The sequence below is a fragment of the Bidens hawaiensis genome, unplaced genomic scaffold, assembly GCF_021521415.1.
Source record: "Bidens hawaiensis isolate Kalapana, Puna unplaced genomic scaffold, B.hawaiensis_p1.1 tig00010929_1, whole genome shotgun sequence".
NCBI classification, from domain to species: domain Eukaryota; kingdom Viridiplantae; phylum Streptophyta; class Magnoliopsida; order Asterales; family Asteraceae; genus Bidens; species Bidens hawaiensis.
In genome coordinates, this window is record NW_027491846.1 from 132,028 (window position 1) to 153,749 (window position 21,722).

At 33.5% G+C, this 21,722-nt stretch overlaps 3 protein-coding genes and 1 pseudogene across 4 annotated transcripts; 2 read left to right on the forward strand and 2 right to left on the reverse strand.

The window, feature by feature from the left end:
- Positions 1-4,124: 4,124 nt before the first annotated feature.
- Positions 4,125-6,711, reverse strand: LOC143536857 (pollen receptor-like kinase 3). The gene is made up of 2 exons (XM_077030760.1): positions 4,996-6,711; positions 4,125-4,911 (listed from the first exon to the last, which is right to left on the reverse strand). Exons 1-2 carry the CDS (start codon positions 6,305-6,307, stop codon positions 4,343-4,345), a joined length of 1,881 nt encoding a protein of 626 aa, XP_076886875.1. The 5' UTR covers positions 6,308-6,711; the 3' UTR covers positions 4,125-4,342.
- Positions 6,712-12,785: 6,074 nt separating this feature from the next.
- Positions 12,786-14,450, forward strand: LOC143536856 (protein TIFY 10A-like). The gene is made up of 2 exons (XM_077030759.1): positions 12,786-13,022; positions 13,564-14,450. Exons 1-2 carry the CDS (start codon positions 12,854-12,856, stop codon positions 14,061-14,063), a joined length of 669 nt encoding a protein of 222 aa, XP_076886874.1. The 5' UTR covers positions 12,786-12,853; the 3' UTR covers positions 14,064-14,450.
- A 1,313-nt stretch (positions 14,451-15,763) lies between these two features.
- Positions 15,764-19,824, forward strand: LOC143536859 (oligouridylate-binding protein 1B-like). The gene is made up of 11 exons (XM_077030761.1): positions 15,764-15,875; positions 17,093-17,154; positions 17,349-17,451; positions 17,539-17,615; positions 17,675-17,736; positions 17,850-17,937; positions 18,040-18,115; positions 18,605-18,755; positions 18,865-18,953; positions 19,095-19,271; positions 19,393-19,824. Exons 1-11 carry the CDS (start codon positions 15,771-15,773, stop codon positions 19,660-19,662), a joined length of 1,260 nt encoding a protein of 419 aa, XP_076886876.1. The 5' UTR covers positions 15,764-15,770; the 3' UTR covers positions 19,663-19,824.
- A 216-nt stretch (positions 19,825-20,040) lies between these two features.
- On the reverse strand, positions 20,041-21,524 carry LOC143536821 (protein FLUORESCENT IN BLUE LIGHT, chloroplastic pseudogene; annotated as a pseudogene). The gene is made up of 3 exons (XR_013135941.1): positions 21,466-21,524; positions 20,321-20,649; positions 20,041-20,243 (listed from the first exon to the last, which is right to left on the reverse strand). The product of XR_013135941.1 is annotated as a protein FLUORESCENT IN BLUE LIGHT, chloroplastic pseudogene (transcript).
- Positions 21,525-21,722: the final 198 nt, after the last annotated feature.

A 21,722-nucleotide genomic window follows, 5' to 3' on the forward strand; every position in this document is an offset into this window, starting at 1 on the left:
CTCGATATAATGATCTATTAGATCATGTTCTTAGGCATCGCGATGCAGTCTTATCACATCTCAACTGGGTGTGTATATTTCTAGGTTTTCACAGTTTTTGTTTGTATATTCATAATGATACCATGAGCGTTGTAGGGCGCCATCAAGATATGTTTTTAGATATCGCTATCCAGTTACAACCCATCTTTGCTTAATGTATACAAAACACCCACGCTTTAGCACCTAGTGCAACAACAAGCACCAATTTAACTTGGGGGGGGGGGGGGGGGGTTCACGATTTTATCAACAAAATTAGCATTAATATGAAATATAATAGAATTTTTAAACAATGTTATTTAAATAATTATGGTGGTCCTAATTAGGTTAAGTGTGGTGGAGGAAAAATTAATTTATATATATATATATATATTAGTTCATTTTTTTATCATTGTACCTTTGTGTATTTTTATTAATGGTCATTCATAAAGTTTACTAATATGTAATTTTTTTAGTTTTAATTTTTTCCAGCTCGTATCAACATGATGAAAATTCATGAATCAAAGAATTACTAATGGAATCATGACAAGAGAACACAGACAATGGATTGAAGACAAAAGTACATTATGTCCCGATAATTTCAACATATTGTTTATCACCGACAACCACTTCTTTATGCTTATATTATATTACAATAAAGTGGTTTAATTATCGAATACATAAATGTCACATATATCTAGACCCATCTTAGGATAAAACAACAAAACGATGATGCCTGCAACAAACTTAACTAGCCGTTTACCCGTCCTGTGGACGGGAATATCAGCGCGGTAATGTGATACTAACATTAAGCCAATAACACATGTGACGGTTTCAACATTAAGCCAATAACACATGTTTCAGATTAAGAGATTCATTTAAATACTCATAAATATATTTTACATTAATATATGACACGAAATTAACATAGTCATTTAACTACTCGTAAATATCACTTCTGGCAAGATTCATCCCCTATATATATATATATATATATATCAAAACAATTGTAACACTCATTTAGATAAAAACTTGAAATAACAAACTTAAAAACCGTAACATAGACTTGGAATACCAAACTCAAAAAGCATAACATAGACTTAATCAAAACATGCATGCGTTCTACGAATCTTATTATAAAAACCAGTCAAAATCGAACAGCCCGGTTGCGGCTCAGGATCCTAATTCTTCGAATCTTAGAATTTGGCGGAGAACTTGAATATGAGTCTCCAGTATCACCTTTTCATTCTCCTCTTCATCGCTAGAAACTTCAATTACCTCATGTCGGTTTTCATCCTCGGAACTCGAAACATCAATTACCTCATCTCATTTCCAATGAATAAGTGCTCTTCCCTTTTTGCTTTGTTTTTCAAGTTCGTGATCCTATTAAAAATTAAGTTAGTCTATGAAGAGCATTAAATTTAAGACAAAAATACGAACGTACCTCTTCATTGAATTCACGTTGAAGTTGAGATTTGTACGGACTAAAGTGTGAACTGAAGTCAATAATCTGAACACTATCACTATTACTATTACATGATATTAACAAATGTAATAGGATTAATGTATTTTAAATTAATAAACAATTAATTTGATTGAAATTGACTTAAATTATAAATACCTTGGTGTCATTAGGAGAAGGTGGTGTTTTCTCATACTCAACTTCATCATGTTTGGTATTTAAGTTCATCATTTAAGTTGTAAGTACGAAATTTATAATCTTAGCTATGATTTATTAGAATTACAAATAAAAGTTTGTAGTAAGTAGTTGGCATAATGTAATAGATGAAAAACCCTATGTTTTATTAGTAGTTGGCATAATTTTCGGCACAATATGTCATATAATTAAAAATATTGATCTCTCTTAATAAGAATGGTAGTATAGAAAATATAAGGAAAAATGAAACATTCATACATTTACATTGACATGCAGAAAATCTCTTGAGATTAAGCTATCTTTCATGATTTTCTGTTTGTGTGTGAAAGTATGTTTAATTGAATAGTTTACCATATAATATATACGTATAATATAAATGAAAATATAGCAGTTATAAAGTGATATACATTTTTAAAAATGTTGTTTAAAAACATGTTCCCTCTCATAAACTACAACCCTCATTCTGTGAGAGATCATGGGTTATATATAAAATGGGGTTAGTGGGTGTTAGGATAATAGAAAGATTTATTACTTTGAATGTTGAGTATATATATTTATAACCGTCACTTGGTATGCATGCTTACATAAATATCAATGCAAATAATAACTTGTGATTAGTGAATTACTTTAAAATCCAGAAAAGTTAACTGCTACATATAACAGTGTTAGTTAGCATAATTAATAGGACAATGGAGTTAATTGGCGTTTCATATATTGTTAACCAAATTCCTAGCAAATTGGAAGTTTATCAATTTGTGTGTGTTGAGTGTGTATAAGTAAACGAAAAACTAAGTTAGAAAATGGGCCGAATGTATCTAAATAATAATAACCTAAAATATCTAGTAACTCTCCACTAACACAACCACTATTCAATTCGGTTACATTACAAATTACAAAAACATGTGATTAAAACTTGCATTGAGAAACAAAACCAAATTCTAGCAACTCGACTATCACAAATCTATTTATATAGCACTAATAATTACACCCGTTAAACTGCTGATTTCGACAATGTCATTCCATTTCCATTCTAGCAAGGCTTCGGTTCCTTTTCTTTTCTTCTCTATACCACAGATTTAGTCTCCGCCGTGTAGCTCAGTTGGTTAAGGGGGCGTAAGACTTGGAACTATATACCACGGATCTATAAAACATAAATAATTTGTTTGTTGGAAGTTCATAAACTCAATAAGACATAAATACATTAAAAGTCGAATAGAAGAACTTCATGCAAACTACCTCGTCGTTGAACTCACGAGAAAGTTATGATTTGTACGGACTGTAGGGTCCAAATGACACAATTTCAACACCCTCACATCGTGTCTATAAATAAGCAAGACTACAAAGCAACAAAAGAAAACATTAAGTGTACATTATCATTACAACCTATTATATTAATTGCATACCTAGGAATGAGAACGTTATGTTTCTTTTCATTTTGGTAAAAATCGATAAATAGCTTCTAGGTTCTAGGGTTGTAAATTAATTGAAAATATATATTCAACAAAATATTGAAAAAACGTGTTTATAAAGCTCGTGTATTTGTTAAAAGAGGTGAACACTAACATAACTTTTTTGTCTGTTTAGAGAAAAAATAAAGACATATCACATTCTTTCATTTAGTGTGTTCATTTAATTAATTACTTCTGTTATGGCTAGAATGGTCTCTCGGTTTAGAGACTTTCTTGCGAACCGTTTCTTCATTTTGTGCTTGATTTCATTTAGAGTGTTTGTAGTATAAAAATATATAAATATGGTAGAAATATAAGAGAATAAATTGTATGTTTGGAGTAAAAATTTAGAGAAAAACGGGTTAATTTATGGTGTTTAAAAATTAATTTATTAATTTTTTTTAGTATATTGGATTTTAATAATCATAACTAAAGGCTATTGGTCGATAATAATCTCAACCGAGTTTATCCCCACTAGTGGTCCTATATTTTATATAAATTTATTCTCAGTGGTCCTCCGTTATCAAAAAAAAAAAAAAAAAACTTAACGACGTTAAGATTTTTCGAATTTCAAGCTGATTCTTTAGGGCTTTTGATCGGAAGTAAATACGAGTCAATTGGTGTAAAATTTAGTTCTAATTAACGATGTCTCTTGGCTTCGCAAACACAAAATTCCAATTGAACCATCGGTGATGGTTTTCCCAATGAACCCAAGGTACCCGATGCTCCAACCCGAGAACGCCCTGGACACCCTTAGCTAGAACTTAGAACACTATCTACAAATGCTAATAGATTTTGTTGTTGGTTGAGAACATTTACATTGTTTCCATTATTTATTACTATATGTCTTTGAATGTTGCGTAACATTAAACTAGTTTCTGTCTTTATGACTAATGTTAAACATAATATAAATAAAAATATATAAAGTTTAAGGAACAAAAACCAAAAATTTATTAACTCCTAACTCATTGTTGTTTTATTAACTCATATATTTTTAGAAAAACTAATATTCTACTCTAAATCCACCTAACTAGTCTACCCGATAGCTGTCTTGGGTCGACTGCTAGTCTTGGTGTCTCGTAAGACCATGCATACCGTTTGGGATGTTCGGGATTCATTTGTTGGATCATCACATTTGCTTCTTCGGTTCTTCGCTTATCACCTTCGATCCGAATTCCCTTGAAAATTCGTTGTTTGCGTCCGCACTTAGCTATTGATCCATCTAAACATTAATCTCTTCTATTCTTCTAATCGCCTCACTAATGTCTATCCGAATATCTGGATCACTCTCCGTGCATTCTGCACCGATTTGCAACATCTTCCGCATTTCACCTAACGAATGCGTGCTCCCTGTGATCTCCGGATCCAACAATTCCATCTCGTGTTGCTCCAACATAGCCGATTTTACCCACTCGACAACATCCGCCTCGCCTTTGCCTTTATTATGGTACTGAGATGGAAACTTCCCGGTTACAATCTCTAGTATCATGATTCCTAGACTATAGACGTCACATTTGGGCGATATCGACTGATTCTGTACTGCTTCGGGCGCTTTGAAGCCTGTTAACACGCTTGCTGCATGATTTGCATCCATGATACTAATTAAACCGTAATCTACTACTAATGGATCGTTATTAGGACCAAGAAGCACATTGCTCGATTTCAAGTTTCCGTGAGGTAACGCTAGTGTAGCGAGTTCTCTATGAATGTAACCCATTCCTAGCGCGACACCCTTTATTATTTTTAATCGTGTCGGCCAGTTAAGCTCAGCGTGACTCTCCCCGCGGTCACCTAAAAGATTTGCATCCTCCTAAATCAATTAAAGTTTTAAAATGTAACATTTAAGTTAACATAAGGTATAACTTTAGAACTTACCATGTAACAAATAAAGTAAACTGCCTTTAGGAATGTATTCGTATATCGCGAGTTTTTCTTTTTTCTGAAAATGACACGCGAGTGGTGCCAAGACGTTTGGGTGCTCGAGTCTTCCTAGTCGACTCATCTCGACTTGAAACTCGTCTTTACTAATCTTATTCATTTCCTTTAACCTTTTAACCACCAAAACCAAACCGTTTGACAATTTAGCTTTATACGAAGACCCTAACGAGCCGTTCCCAAGGACCTCTGCACCGGATTTCATCAAATCCGACAACCCAAACGCAACGCTACCTTTGTTCAAAAGCATTAGATCACCACCTCCCTTAGTCTTTTTAGAAGACCCCTTTTCCAAGTTTCCTCGGGTTGAACCATTTTCCTTCGGGCTAGCATTATCTATACCAAGCCCGAAAGAATCATCATCATCTCTCGTCTCAACACGCATTTGATCCGCTTCTTCTTTCTTCCTCTTTTGAACCAACACATAGATTCCAATTAGCATTGCCACAAGGATGAATCCGGAGAGGCCCATGAGCATATAAGCCATTTTTAACGACTCGGGAGGTGGCTTTGATGGTTGTTTCGGTCCTTTAGGAGTCTGTCTCACGTTTAAACATAACTTACGAAGTTTCGGCCCACAAAGCCCCGGGTTTCCATCAAATAAGGCCACATCAAATCTTGATAAGCTAGAAGGAATGTCTCCTATTAGATGATTATTTGAAAGGTTAAGTGACTCCAAAGTTTGTTGTCCTAGTAACGGAATTAAACCCGAAAACTTGTTATCATTAAGATGCAATTCCAATAGCCGGGGAAGTTGCGCTAACGAAGAAGGAATATGACCCGAAAAATTGTTATTGTCAAACCAAATTTTCTTCAAGGACACCATTTTCGTGAAGTAATCCGACAGGATCTCACCCGAAAATTGATTCATTGACAAATAAATAGCTTTCAAAGCCCCAAGTTTATTGAATTCAGGAATTGGGCCAGAAAATGAATTGTTTACAAGGTTAATGACTCGTAAACCTTGCATTTGCGAAAGGGCAAACATGTCGATTTCACCGGATAGATTGAGTGACCTTAAATGAAGCGTGGTAACGATCCCATTGCCGCAAATAAGGCCGACCCATTGTATGACTTCATCACAAGGATTTGTTCCTGGCTTCCAGGAATCGAGAGAAACGGGGTTGTTTAAAGATTGCTTCATTTGTAACAAGGCTTCGGCGTCGTTCATGGCGGATTTGGACATCATTGGTATTGTAATCAAGATCATGGACAATAGAAAAGGAGGTCCAAGGTGACCAAGAAAGGCCATTTTAATTTACATTTGAAATGGAGAGAAATAGAAGAGCAAAAAATGGGGAAAAAAGAAACTCAATGAATGGTGATTGTTTGGGTTTATCATAGCCGGTAGCAACTATTATTTAAAATTGTGGTTTAGAATAAAAGAAAGTAAGAGTTCATGCAGAAGAAATTGGATCAATGAACTTATGATCAATTAACTAACAATTTGTTATTTAGCTTGTTATTCATATACTACATGCCCTTGAAAGTATAACATATAGTGAATAGACCCTCCATTTATTAGACCATAATAATAATAGTAATAATACATTCTCCAATTCTTGGCTTCCATATCAAAAGTTGGAAAACATAGTTGAAGACTTGAAGTTCTTCCATGTACCAAATTCGAGTGTTCTTTGTGACCGATATCTATTTGCGTATCGTCTCATGTGGTTTGCATTCGATTCGAAATTTGATTGCTAAATTAAAATTTGAATATCAAAGAAACCGAAATAGAATCTTGAGTTAGAATTCAAATTGAATTTCCAAGTCTTTCAACTACGATTCAAATATTGAACACATGTACGTGTCCCATACGCCATCATTAGCTAATTCTCCACCCTTTTATGCTCCTTTGGAAATGGTGTCTTGACTCTTGAGTGTACTCCACTGTTTTCAGTATGATCGGTTTTGTCATTCAAAATGGGGTGGCGGCCAAGTAATAATGAAGTTCAATCACTTTTAACTAAAAAAATATAAGATTTTTTTTTTTGAATTACCCCTAACTGTTGCAAGTAAAGTTCTAATGAGATACCATGAGCCAATATATCAAAGAAAGAAAAATACTAAAACACCCTTAACTAGAGGTGCATAATTCGGGTTTTTTCTAATACCGGGTTCGGGTATGGAACCGGTTTCGGGTATGATCGGGTATAGAAAAATCGGGTATTGAGAGAAATCAGGTAGGGTTCGGGTAGGGTATTGAGGAGAAAAACTCAACCCTATGTACCCGGGTAGGGTATGATAGGGTTCGGGTATTGGAACCGGGTACGACCGGGTATTAATACCCGTTTTTGAATTTGTAATTTTTTTATACATTTTTTAATTTGTTTAAAATTTAAATTTGCTTTGTAATTTATAAAAATAATTAAACTATATTACAAAAACCATATCTCCACTTAATTACAAAGTATTTACTTAATAATATGCATTTTACAAAAACTTAAACATAAAAGTTGTGAAATAAATATAAAAATATACTATAAAAACTCAAGTATTATTTGGGTATTAGAAAATTGGTATCGGGTATGACCGGGTCCGGGTATTTACGGGTATAAATCGTGTACGGTTCCGGGTACGGGTATTGACCTCAAAATGCATACCCTATCCATACCCTACGGGTAGGGTCGGTTCCGGTTTCAGGTATAGAATACCCGTGTATAAAAAAAACCGGTTCTGTGTATTTTTTCAGGTCAGGTTCTGGGTACGGGTTTTTTTTCACCTCTACCCTTAACATGTTTTAAATGTATGGTCCATTAAGGAATGAATCATAGCAGGGCATTAGTGAGCCCAAATGCATAATTGGAAATGACTTTCATGAATTTAAAAGGTTATTTCATGTACATCTTTAAAATGTAATCCAATTGGATGGTACCCTGATCTAAGATCCAATTGTAAAAAAGAATATATGAAAACACATCTTGGCTTTTCTAAGAGTCACCTATTGGTGGAATAGGAAGGTTATTTTAAATTGTCACTACATGTAGCTAGTTTGTTGATCTCAAGTAACTCATCCTTATGAAATCCTTTTTGACTGCTTGGTAGCGGTAAGGTGTTTGGTTTATCGTCATATTTCCATTCTTTAACAATATCTTATAATCATACTCACAGCAGGTGGTAGTGTTTTGGGTGTCTAAAAGATGGCTTCGAATTCTTATAATATTTAAGTCGTATCATTCATCTAAAATAACCTCTAGCATATGTGTAAATATATTTATTTCCGGTATAAATTTGTGTACGTCTAAAATAACCTTTTTTTATCAGAATAACTAAAACATTCTTAGAAAATACTAGTAATTTCCTAGATTTTGTCACATGATAAATATGCATTAAGGCTCTTTGTTGTGGTTGTATAAAACAAGTGTTATAAGCTTAGTCCGCATCAAATGGTGCCTTTCAAACAAGCGTTATAAGCTTAGTCCGCATCAAAGGCTCTTCGTCTTGATGTCGTTTTTCGGTTAGGTACCACAAAGGGTGGTTGGGAACCTTTGTATACGAATGACCTCGTGTCCGCTAGTAATTTTAGCCAAAAACAATACTAACACAAGCACATGTGAAGTGTTAGAGATTTATGTGTGTGTTAAATGAAATAAATAATATATAAAATAAAATAAAAATTAAGATTGCACAATTATTAACTAATTTTTGATGAAGTTGTTAAAAAGGTGTTTGTTTTAATACTAGATTGACAATTATGTTTTGTAACAGACAAATTTTATATCACTTTGTTATTTCACCTTAAATATTATCAACATATTTAGACGCGTTGACTCTTGATAAAACGTTATGTTGTTACGGTTAATTGTGTTTGGATGAGAGCAACATCAGAAGATGTAACCTTATAGGAGGTTTTCAACCCGAAAAGAAAAAAAAATGTCTGTAATATTTTCAAGAACAAGCAAACAATATGTAAAAATAAAGAGAGATTTAAAATAAAAAAATTTGGTAGTAGCAGAAAGAAAATGTTACCGACTAGAAAGTAGAAAGCAAGGAAGGATATTCACGTGAAGAAAAACGTGAAATGTGCCGAATGCCAAACCCTATCCACTTGTGTCGGCAATCAAAAGCGAATATTAATTTCTTTTCCACACTCAACCTTTTACTTTCTTTGTTTCTTTATATTAATCACTAAAGTGAGATTTTCTTTCTTTATTTAAATAAATCTTTTGATTGGTTCATCATATCAAAATACATTTATCTTTTTGATCTAAAAAAAACCCTCACTTAAGGCCAATACATGTGAACAATCGTCCAAAGGCACAACCGTGCGGTAAGATGAAACTTATTGTGTTTAAGGATCCATCATTTACTCGATTTATCCCTTATCATCATCCTGGTCACGAGTGAAATGAACACAAATAATCATTTATAACATTTATTATTATTATTATGTGTTTCCTACTTTTCTTTTATTTAGTTTTCAAAGAAAGAAGCGCTTTTAGATATTTTCTCTCATTAATGTGTAGATTATCTTCCGCACATTAGTTTGAAACGAAGGGCGTCAAATCAAACATATCATAGGCCTTGGTCAAGACTATTTTCACCTTAAGCCTCGTTCTTTTCAGGATCTTTGTTATAATTTATGCTACGAATTTAAAAAATCATGATTTGTCTAATATGAATTTGTTTCGGTTATTAAAATACATGGTCATTGCTTGATTACTAGTTTGTCTTTTAAAAGTCCTGACCGGTGTTAAATATGTTGTATGAGTTGAGCTACATCTTTGATACTATAAAAAAACTAGGTTCTTCGTATGTTTTTGTATTATATTTGATCGATTTTATAAAGAGGCTAGCAAAGAAATCCTTATATATAGATCGAGATGACTAAAAGATATTAAAGGATAACAAAGAGCAATAACAAAATAACTAGGAATTTATAATAGACATGAAACAGTGAGTGAAGTGATGAATGGTGAATCTGAAGTCTATTGCAACGTAAACCAAAGTTAAGTATATAAAGCCATTAACAAGAATCTTAAAGGGTAGAAAAAAAGAAACCATTAGAATAACAAAAACAAATGTTGCATTATAAACTTCCAGTACGTACCTGTCCTTGTCCTTTGTTCATACTGCAACTAATGCTTTCATGTCTTTTGCTTGTTAAAGTTTACTTGATAGGTTTTTTTTAATCCAAATGACCGAACCTATCGTTTAAATTTAAGATTTAAGAATTATGTTTTCATAGTGGCCCACGAATACCGAAGGGTTTTGTCCTGGTGTTATTGATGATGGCCCATGCATCTAGTATAAAGACGAGGGTTTGATTCTATAAAAATGAGATATTAAATGGATTTAATAGATGTAGTTTATGAGACATCACTTTATAACTAGTCTTTTCAAATAGAAAATTGTGACCCGCTATCAAAATTCAACCTCGTATTATTTACAAAACTTCTTAGTTCAATTTTGATTTTTTATTAATAGTTACTAAGTTTTTTCAATCCTGATTATCGTTGAATTATTATTAATTTATCTTGCTCTTAAAATAATCTAAAATAATAAGGCTTGCGTGTCAATCTCACTTTCATTCTAACATAATTTTCTATCATAATATTCTAATCTCTTATCACATTCATTCTAGTCCTCGATTGATCATAAAAACCATTTTGCTAATTTAATTATAAAATAGTTAATTTTGCCTCCTAATTTTTTAATATCTCATTTCATTCATCCAAATTATTCATGGGTTATGGGTGAAAACCATTTTAGCAATTGGATTATAAAATAGTTAAGAATTTAAAAGTAAAATATTGATTGAAGATCAAATACGTAGAAATATGAAAGTTAAACAAGTAGAAAATAGCCAAGAGCAATATTTTTCTAAGGGTGGTTTGTTCCTTTGATGTCCGGTTTTTTCCCGTGAACACTATATGCTGCATTATCAGGATAATTAGAATATGCGATATAAAGTTATTAATATTGGATGGCGATGAGAGTTTTTGTGATAAAACAACAAAAGGTTATATATAAAGAAACTATATCAAATTTGTAAATTTGAGATTATATACTTTTTATTGTTTGTACTATATATTTCATTGTTTTTTACCTTTAATTTTGTTTTTTTTATTTCAATACACGGGCTCAAAAACTAGTTTAATATGTATTATCTAATTTATAATTGTTGTTCTTAACTTCTTTTATGTATGATTAAACATGTTTTTTTTCAGAATGAATTCAATAAAGCAATCTAAACATATGAAGTTCATCAAATTCGTTAAATGCAAAAGAAAAAAAAAGGTCGGGAAGAAGTTGATTATTGGAAGAAAGTGTTGGTGACTCGCCCTTATATAAACAAGTTTTTAATTATTCAGTTAGTATTCAAAAGGAAGTAATGAGACGATAAAAGACCTTTCTCAACCGAATTGTCAGATTTTTTACCAAAAGATAAATATGTTTATGTTGTAAGTGTTGTGGTTATGGTTACCAACTTCTAGTAACAAAAAAGTAACTGATGTACATTCACGAATTGCGAGTTCAAAATAATACTATTACAACTCCCTACTAAAAGTTTATGGTCCCGTCATTACATATCAAATTATAAATTGCGAAGCGTATGGTCATAACACCTTGATGAATAATTTTGAGTCAATAACTATTATAACTTACGATCATGTCATCTTTGTCAAGAAATTTGTGGCCTCTTAAAAATAAAGGCGGTCCTCATATTTTCCTTACTTTTAGGAAAATAGTTTCGTAACACAATATATCTCTCTTTTTCATCGGAAAACAAGGGGGCCAAGACCCCTCACCGCCGTTGTTTGTAAAATGCTCATATTTTAGTTAACTTAATTTATTATAAAAAGACAAATCTAACGTGAAAAAGATGTAAAACGTTCGGAGCAGTAAAAATGAAATAGCCTACCATTGATGACTTTTTTTCTTATAAGTTTCTTTATTTTTTAAACATTGTTAATTTTTTTATACGATATTACTTTCTAAAAAAATTTAAACCGTAAAATTTGGCATTTTTAAACGACTTTGTTTTAAAAAAAACACATATGTTATACGTTTAATTACGTAACTACCATATAAGTTGGGCCATTATTTATAAGCGTAATTATATATATAACTCGAGTACTTATCATATAAGTTGTGTAATTATTATGGTGCAAACAATTATCTGGTTCTTTCTTATCCTTCGTTTAATAACTATTTTGTACAGTACCACTCTTGTACCCGTAAATAATATAATAGCACAATACTTTTGATAATAAAAAACATATCAAGACATAAGATATGACACAACAACATTATGTAAATAAACTATGATAACATCACTAGCTCATCACGTAAAAATGTATAATACATTCGAGTTTGTTTATCTATATCGGGACATATAGTATTTGATTTAAAAAAGTGTTTATATATTAAATTTGCTAAAGTAATAGTTTTGTGCATAAAGCTAGCTTGTTGCCGAAGTCTATGAATAACTACGGTATAAAACTATTATTATACCAACAATGACAATGAGATGATATCATCAATTATCTTATATTCTGGCACATCCTTTTAGTAAAGTTAAATATATTATGCCTGTAAAAACAAATATGAAGAAGTATTATTTTATAGGGAAAACAATAAACACGTGCTGGTGAATTAAAATACAAGGATGTCGTCCCTACCTTTGACAGTTGTTTCCAAACAAACCACTTTTAATAATATTATTATTATTATTTTATTTATAAAAGTAAAACGCAAACCATTCCTTTGTTTTCAATTTCATATATACCACTATAATATAGATAATAATAATATTCCACCACGCGGTAGGCAGTTTTAATTACACACACTACACATGTCGCCACACAACCATCATCTCTCCGCCACCGGCAAGCCACCGCCTGAGAAGTCAAAGTCAAGGTTTTTGCATACTTGTAATCGCTTGAGTCTCTTTCTCAAAGAAAAAGGCAATATCCGAGATCTTAATCTCGAAATTCATGCAAAATTTGATGATATTGCTAAAGGTATATTATTTATATTAATTGTTACATCCTTTAATTGTTTTAGTTAGATTTATGAAATTACTAATTGACGTAGTAGGGTGTGCATCAGTCGGTTCGGTTCTGGATTAAAACCGAACCAAAAACAATTTAGTTGTGAGTTTTTTAAAACTGTTCTGTTTCGGTTTTGAATGAAAATTTTGAGTCCAAAACATAATGAATTTGCATCTAAATTTTTTTGTTAGCTAATAATTAAATCAATTATTATATAACTAAAATATTTGGGTTATATTAATATATTAAACTACTACAAATTACTTAGAATTAAAAATAAAAATCTATTTGTTCATCCTTTGGTTCGGTTTTTACATGCAAAACTGAATCTGAACCGAAAGTTTAGTTTTTACGAAAAACATAAACCAAACCGGCGGTTTTTGTTCTGGTTTTGCTATTTGGGTTCGTTTTTTTTGTTTTGTTTTGTTTTTCTTTTTGGGTTTTAAGGCTTTGAATCAGTTTTTTCGGTTTTATGCACACTCTAATCCGATGATGTATCAATTCGATACAGGTGTACCAGAGGCTTCTCCAGCGAAAGCTACGACTGTTGATTTGTTAAGCAACATAGATGAAAAAACACCGCAAGTGGAGAAACCAGCTAGTATTGATCTTCCTCAGTATGTTATATTAGATTCCTCCTGTGAACCGGTTACGAATGCTAAAACCGAACAGATGACTTTCTTCTACGAAGGCCAAGTATTGGTTTTAGATGATGTGTCGGCAGATAGAGCGAGAGATCTGATGTTAATGGCGAAGAACGGTGGGAAAATCGAGAACCCAATTGAATCGGAAGCTCGTGTTGATGTTTCCGGATCAAAAGAGGCGAGTAAAGCAGTGGTCCAGGGGAAGGATTCGGATTTGCCAATTGCGAGAAGAGCATCTTTGCATAAGTTTTTGGCGAAAAGGAAAGATAGGGCGACTGCAAGGGCACCTGCGCCCTTTCAGGAGCACGACCAGTCTCCTGGAGGTTCGTCCTCCGGGAACGAACATAGTCTTGACTTAAATATGTAAGTCATAACTATGAGTTTACTTTTTAATGGTTGAATCTAGTCAAGTGAGAGATTTTGAATACACAAGCATACCATGTTCACATGACTTTGATAGTTTGATGTATATGTTAGTTTGTACTTGGTAGTAGGGTGTGTAAGAGACAGTTTAGTACGGTTTTAAAGCTCCATTTGGAACCGAAATATTTGATCATTGGACAACCTTGTGTTTTTTGCATAGTTTATGTCCCAGTTAATTCATTATGATGAATTTGGACTTTAAATATTTTGGCTTGACTAAAGGGACCAAAATGTCATTTGGGGCTTCTATTTTTGTGCTTTAGTTGCCACATGATAGTTGATATTATGTTGGAGTTGATATTTTAACATTAATTATTTATATTGGAGTTGGGAAAAAAAAGGTGTAATTGGAAACAAAATTACACACGTGCTACATGTAATCATAAGAATATATATTTTTTTATTTTTAACGGTAATGATCATTCAAGTCGTTTACATAAGAAAAGTTTGAATCTAAAACCTTTTGGATATAATTTAGGAGTCTTACCAGTAAGTCTTCTTGTAACGATTGTAATCATACGAATATTGAATTACAAATTAGTGAAGTTCCTACAACCGTGGGGGCATAGGGAGCAGAGTTAGATGGATGACCATCATGATGGTCATGAAATTTGTAGGATCGAGATCTGTGAAGAGCAGTATGCGAATTAGGATAGACGGAGACACCACCCTCACCTCCTGATTGGGTTTTTCAAACGCACTTTGTCCTCCCTTGTCCTCTCTAAAACTATACAAGTACCAAATTACAAGACAAAAAAAACTTAAGTTTATCAAACATATATTAATCAAAATAGTTAGCACACAAAAACTTAAGTTGTATGGTTTCAAACTTCACATCACAAGAGTATTGAACCCTTACAAAACATGTGGTTATGAGCTAGGAGTCATTGTCAACTATGGTGGCTCATCCGTGATTCGTCATAGGATCAACATAGACCAAAAAAATTGGTTGTAGCTTTTAGTATACACTACTTATGTTAATAAAGATAAGATCGAAAACATTAATCTCTCATACATGTATCTTTCATTTTTCTAGTATACATCTCTTGATACTTCAGCATGATCGCTATTTAATTAATTAATTAAATTATTATTATTATTACTGTCTCTGTTTTAATTATTTCTTGTGAGGTTATCACGTCTAGAAATCTCTTCAACGATTGAAAGATGATGTTAAACCAATAATATCGAAACTTTTTTTGTTTTTTGTTTAAATGAATCTATTAATAAGAATTAATATAAAAAAGTAGTGCTTACATTGAAATGTATGACATGCTCATGTTTTAACAGAAACGTAAACGATTTGATTAGGCATGTAAATGAATCGGACGAACACAAACAAGAGCATGTTCGTATACGTTCATTTACCTTAAACGGACACGAACACATAATTTGTGTTCGTGTTAGCTGAATGTTTGGTTCGTTTACAGGCCTGCCTAGATTTGATTAAATTAAGGGATGAAATATTAGTATAATGAAAGTACAAGGGTTGATTCTATATTTAGTCCGTGGTCATATTTATTAGTCAGGCTTTCAATTAGTCGTTCTCTTTTTCTCCCACGAGGAGCGGGTATTTGAAAGAAACCCTAGATTACTCTCATTTCATTACACGATCCACTCCACTCCACTCCACTCCACTCCACCTGAGAATATGCAACACCAGCAGAGACTGAAGCAGCAGCAGCAGCAGCAGCAGCAACAAGCTCTCCTTCAACAGCAGTCTCTCTATCACCCTGGCCTATTAGCTCCACCACCGGTTCGTACCTCATTTCTCTTATTATCATGTTTTTTTTTTTTTTTTTTAATTCATCGGTCATTTGTGGTTTAGGATATTGATTTCGTTTGTGTAATTTGATTGAATTACTATTGTTTTCTTACGCTGTTAGCTATGAATTCATCCTTTAGTTCCTTAATTAATAATGCTGTCATTTGGACCTCTATGAATAAAGTCATTATTTGCTTATTTGATTGCTTAAGGATCTATCTTAGCTGTTACTGGAGCTTATCACGGTTTTCATTTTGTTTTTAACCAAATTATTATGCTCCTTTTCTCTATGCTGCCTAGTCAAATATATATAACATTTTGTGTTTAACCAAATTATTAATCATCAATGTTAAAGTGTATACGATGATTGGAAATTGGAAAACTAGAAAATGAACTTCACTTGACCTTGAAATTCGCCAATATGATAGCCTTAAATAGAGAATGAGCTTCACATACGGATAGAATGAACTTCACATAACCTTAACTTTGCTCCAGCCATGTCTTCTTTCTGTCTATCTCTTCTCAGGTTTATTTGTTATGGTAGAAGTTTTTAGACTCTGATTCCATGGAGTCATATAACATTTAGAATATATAGGGTTAGTCGGTTAGTTTCCATATAATTGTTGACATGTATCTAGTTTTGTTTACTATTATAACAACAAGACTTATCTTGTTAAATTACCTTATATATGTAAGTGAACATATTATTTTGCTACGCTTCTTTAGTTCATAAATCATAATTATATATTCTAGGCTTCTAGTATTCTACTAATGTGATTTTTACATACCGGATTTCAATGCACATAAAAGAATCAGAACGAACAATGCTTTCTGGTATCAGTGTATCACTACCATTTTGTATGAGTTAATACTGATTAATACATACTGCGACATACCTTTGGCTACTTTAGGAATATATATTTATTAGGCACAAGGGAGGCTAACATGTGATTCCTTTATCTCAGATATGTTTTGTTAGTATGTTTAAAAGGAAAAAAAAATATACGTTACTTATTTGAATGTGATTGGGGAATTATGGAAATTATATTCTTATATTTGTGATTGGTTATTGTATTTTCCCCTTCTAGCCATTTTTTTGGGTCTTAATTAGTGTATTTTGAAAATGCATTATTTTGGTATTAACTTATATGTGTTTGTGCATTTATTTGGTTTTGTTTTAAGTTCTCATTTTTTTTTTCATTTTGCAGATTGAGCCAATACCAAGTGGAAATTTGCCTCCTGGGTTTGATCCGAACACATGCCGTAGTGTGTAAGTGGTTACAGACGGCTTTTTATTTTAATTTGCATGTTTGAACACCATGATAGCTCTACTTTCTTAAACTGCCACTTATTGTTAGCAACCTCATTTATTTGATTAGAAACTGATTACTATATTAAGCATTCAGCGTTTCTATATATTAAGCAAAATCAATCAAACGATGTTGGCCATGTGGAAAAATGCAGGTATGTGGGGAATGTTCATACACAGGTGACTGAACCACTTCTTCAAGAGGTGTTCGCAAGCACTGGTCCTGTCGAAGGCTGCAAACTTATAAGAAAAGATAAGGTAAGCTTCTTGCGTATGGTTCAAGTAAATACACCTAGGATATATGTCAATACACTCAAGATTCCTGATTTTCTTTTGTATATACAGTCATCATATGGATTCATTCACTACTTTGATAGAAGATCTGCTGCACTTGCTATACTCTCTTTAAATGGAAGGCATCTGTAAGTAATGTTTGTGCGATTTTACTTCCAAGACATTTCTCTTATTGAATAATTTGCAGGTTTGGACAACCTATCAAAGTCAACTGGGCATATACCAGTGGACAGAGGGAGGACACATCAGGTAGACCTTGTCATTATTTTTGGAAAATAGTAGTAAGGCCATTGATATGCTGCCTGCTTTAAGATAAATGGTAACATGCTTCCCAGTGACATTTTTACTTTCTTACTTTGCAGGTCATTATAACATCTTTGTTGGTGATCTTAGCCCTGAGGTTACTGATGCTATGTTATACACATGCTTTTCTGTGTATAGTAGCTGCTCGTGAGTACTTTGTCTCTCTCTCTCTCTCTCTCTCTCTCTCTCTTACATACACATGTTACTGGATACTTTTTTCACATGATCTATGTGTTTGCTTTATTATAGAGATGCAAGGGTTATGTGGGACCAGAAAACTGGACGTTCGCGTGGTTTTGGGTTCGTTTCTTTTCGAAACCAGCAGGTTATATTTTCTTTGTGGAACTATGCAAGGAAATGGTTTACTCAGCTTCCATTTTATATTAGAATACAGGAGCAGATAGTTGCAGAGAATAGGTTTATTGCATCATCTGCCCTTGTAGATAGGGTTGGCGGGTTGGGTAATCGGTCAAGCTGGTACCTCTTTTGCAAGTCAAAATGGGTTAGGTTGACCAAACCATTTCTTATTCAATAGTCAAGTTCTTAAATAAATAGTTATAGTGTCAATATGATACAAAAGTAAAATGATTTAGGAGTTTAATGCATTAAATATACACTTTGGGTGACTTTTGATCCCTGTTTTAACTAGAAAACTTTACTTGTTGACCTCTCAAAGATAAAATATGACCCATATGAACTCATTTTGGGGGACTCTGCACCTGTTTTAGAAGAAAATATTTGGAAGGCTTTATTTGTCATTAATCTCTTCATGTCTAAAAGATATCTATATTTAGTTAGCATATGTCTTGTTCAGGATGCACAAAGTGCCATAAATGACCTAACTGGAAAGTGGCTTGGAAGTAGGCAGATACGCTGCAATTGGGCCACAAAAGGTGCTGGTATTGGTGATGAAAAACAGGCTTTGGATTCAAAAAGTGTTGTGGAGCTAACAAACGGGTCTTCAGGTGATTGATATTAGAATTTTAGCCTTTAGGCATAACAACCAACCATTAAAAGTTATCATCTAAGAGTATGGTAAAAATAGTAATCCATGTGATGTTCTTGATTTTACAGAGGACGGTAAAGAGCCAACCAATAGCAGCGATGCTCCTGAGAATAATCCACAGTACACAACCGTGTATGTTGGCAACCTTGCCCCAGAAGTAAGTAAAACTATCTATATGCGTGTATGTGTGTGTGTTGAGAAGCTAGTGTAAATGTTAAAAGTGGTTCTTAAATAATTTTCGTTTTTTAACCCTCTTACAAAATAAAGGGATTAAATTATATTTGTCACAAAATTGCAGGTCACACAGCTCGAGCTTCATCGTCACTTTCATTCCCTTGGTGCTGGGGTGATTGAGGAAGTTAGGGTGCAACGTGACAAAGGTTTTGGCTTCGTCAGATACAATAATCACACGGAGGCTGCTCTTGCTATTCAAATGGGCAACACTCAATCTATTCTTTATGGCAAACAAATTAAGGTGCTTATATTGTACCACCTTCTTTAAGTTGGTTATTTATTTTTACAAGCTAGCGATTACTGAATCATATTTAAATAATGATGTGGTTGTAGAGCTAAATCCTGTTTTGTATGTAATGTAGTGTTCATGGGGCAGCAAGCCCACGCCTCCTGGAATGAGCTCAAACCCACTACCTCCACCGGTGCCTGCACCAATGCTGTCAGCCGCTGATTTGTTGGCATATGAACGCCAACTAGCCATGAGCAAGATGGCTCTCATGCACCCTCAAGCTCAGCACCCTTTCAAACAACCCACAATGGATATGGCAGCAGCAGCTGGAGCCAGCCAAGCTATATATGACGGTGGTTTCCAGAGTGTTGCAGCTGCTCAACAACTCATGTACTATCAGTGAGCGTATGTGGGTTAACCCTGTTTTTTTGTTCTTTTCTTTTTTCGGTTGTTTTCTTCCTTGTTTCCTTTTCCTGTTGTAACTTGCATTTGCCTCCCAATTGGGAGATTGTTGTCATACTCCTATACATTGCCATGAGTATGGATATTTATGGTGTATGTTCAATGATATATGTTAATCGGTGATGGCATGTTGGCTTGTTTCTAGTGAACACTCATGTTTATTGCCTTCAGCTGAACTTTGACATATTATAGTAGTTTATTGTTTACAAAAGCCTGAATCTCTAGTTAGCATGACGTTAAAGGTGCAAAATCCTGCCACGACATTACTAGAAAAAAAAAAACTAAAACCGATTCCTGAGGCGTTAAAGAAAGAAGCCTATCAATCTGCTTGTAATCTAACAATGCATTGATCATAGAAAGTAGCTGCTTTCTCTAGATCACCAAGCTCAGTGTAGCAATCAGCTATTGCACCAAATGCTTCCGTGTTTCCTGAATCTTCGCCTTCTCTTTCTGAAATCGATAGAACCATTGAATGGTACCTAATGGTTTCTTTATGCTTGCCTTGCCTCTGCAATGATGCACCTGCATTGGATTGTATGGTGTGGAAAACGAGTCATATGATGAAACCTATTCACAATGAAATAAAAACCAAAGCAAACCTAGTCCTCTTGCTGCTTTCTTTTCTTCAATGGGATCTTTAAGGTTCTGTGCAAGCTCAAGTGCGGTCTTGAACTCGAAATACGCATTCTTGGGATTTTGATTTCTGAGAAAGGTTTTCCCATTTTTGGGACGAGATATCAACTCTTGCTTCCTCGGATCAACAACAACTGGAACTCTAGTAGCAACGGGAGCATAACTTAAAGCCGGTGCATATGATTCTATCTTCGCTTGCCGTTTAAGCGCGGCATTGATCTGGAGAAGTTGTTCGTTTAGCCGTTGCAGTTCCGCTTTTCTTTGTCCAGCAAGCAGTCCTGTAACATATGCAAACCTTTATTCAAGTTTGCAGATACAAACCGGTCGGGTAATAACTTAATAAGTCGAAAACGTTACCTCCGACTGTAAATTTGTAATTGTGGATAGACACTAGTGTCGTCTCGAAGTTGATGATCTGGGATTCTGGAAATCTAGACTTGTATGGTGAGTTTTGTTTTGTTATCCCTACAAAATGTGCTCATTTAAACTAATCGAACCGAACTGAATTAAACTGAAACGAACAAAGCCTTGCTTGAGTTTGTTTGACACTAGACACACGAACGCTTCATGAGCAGTAACTGAACGGAATATCTTTTTTGTGTTTGTTCGTTGAAAAATTGAACTTGTTCACGAACACAAACAAACATGTAATATTTAAGAAAAAAAAGAGCACAATAGACAAGTACAAAGTGAAACTCATTATGTATACAGACATTGATATTTGGATATATATATAAACTATGGTGACTTCAATAAATATTTATTACGTTACATTTTACTATGATTTCTGGATAGTTAGGAAATCAAAGTAACATTTGCTAAAAATTGTAGTAAATATACATTATAAAAATGAGGAAAATAAAGAAGGTAAAATATAACTAACATGGAATGGTGTATAAAAAACTATGATCCAACTGAAAAATGATTAAATAAACTAGAAAATGTAACACAAACCCTTATAGGTGTTTATAACTATGAAAAAAAAGTCCAAAAACCAACACCACGTTATGCCACGACTACGAGTAAGGCAAACAAAAATATATGTAAAGCTAATGCCTCAAGACAACAATTAAGCCAAATCTACACACCCCTTAAATAACGTTAATCCAACATCTCCAAAAACTCCATCTTAAATGATGTCTTTAGAGAGGTGCAAGTATCAAAATCCATGTCTAATTCAGTCATTCCATGTTAGTGACCACACTTTTTGTTGATGGACATTTATTGTATTTGATGAATAGTTTAGGGACTAGTTTAATAAATATTCATCTTAAAACTAGGACTGTTCACGCAGGGCCGGCTCCGAGAAGACAGAATTTTTTTGGACGAAATTTTTTTTGGGCCTTAAGTAAAAGAAACATTTTGTTG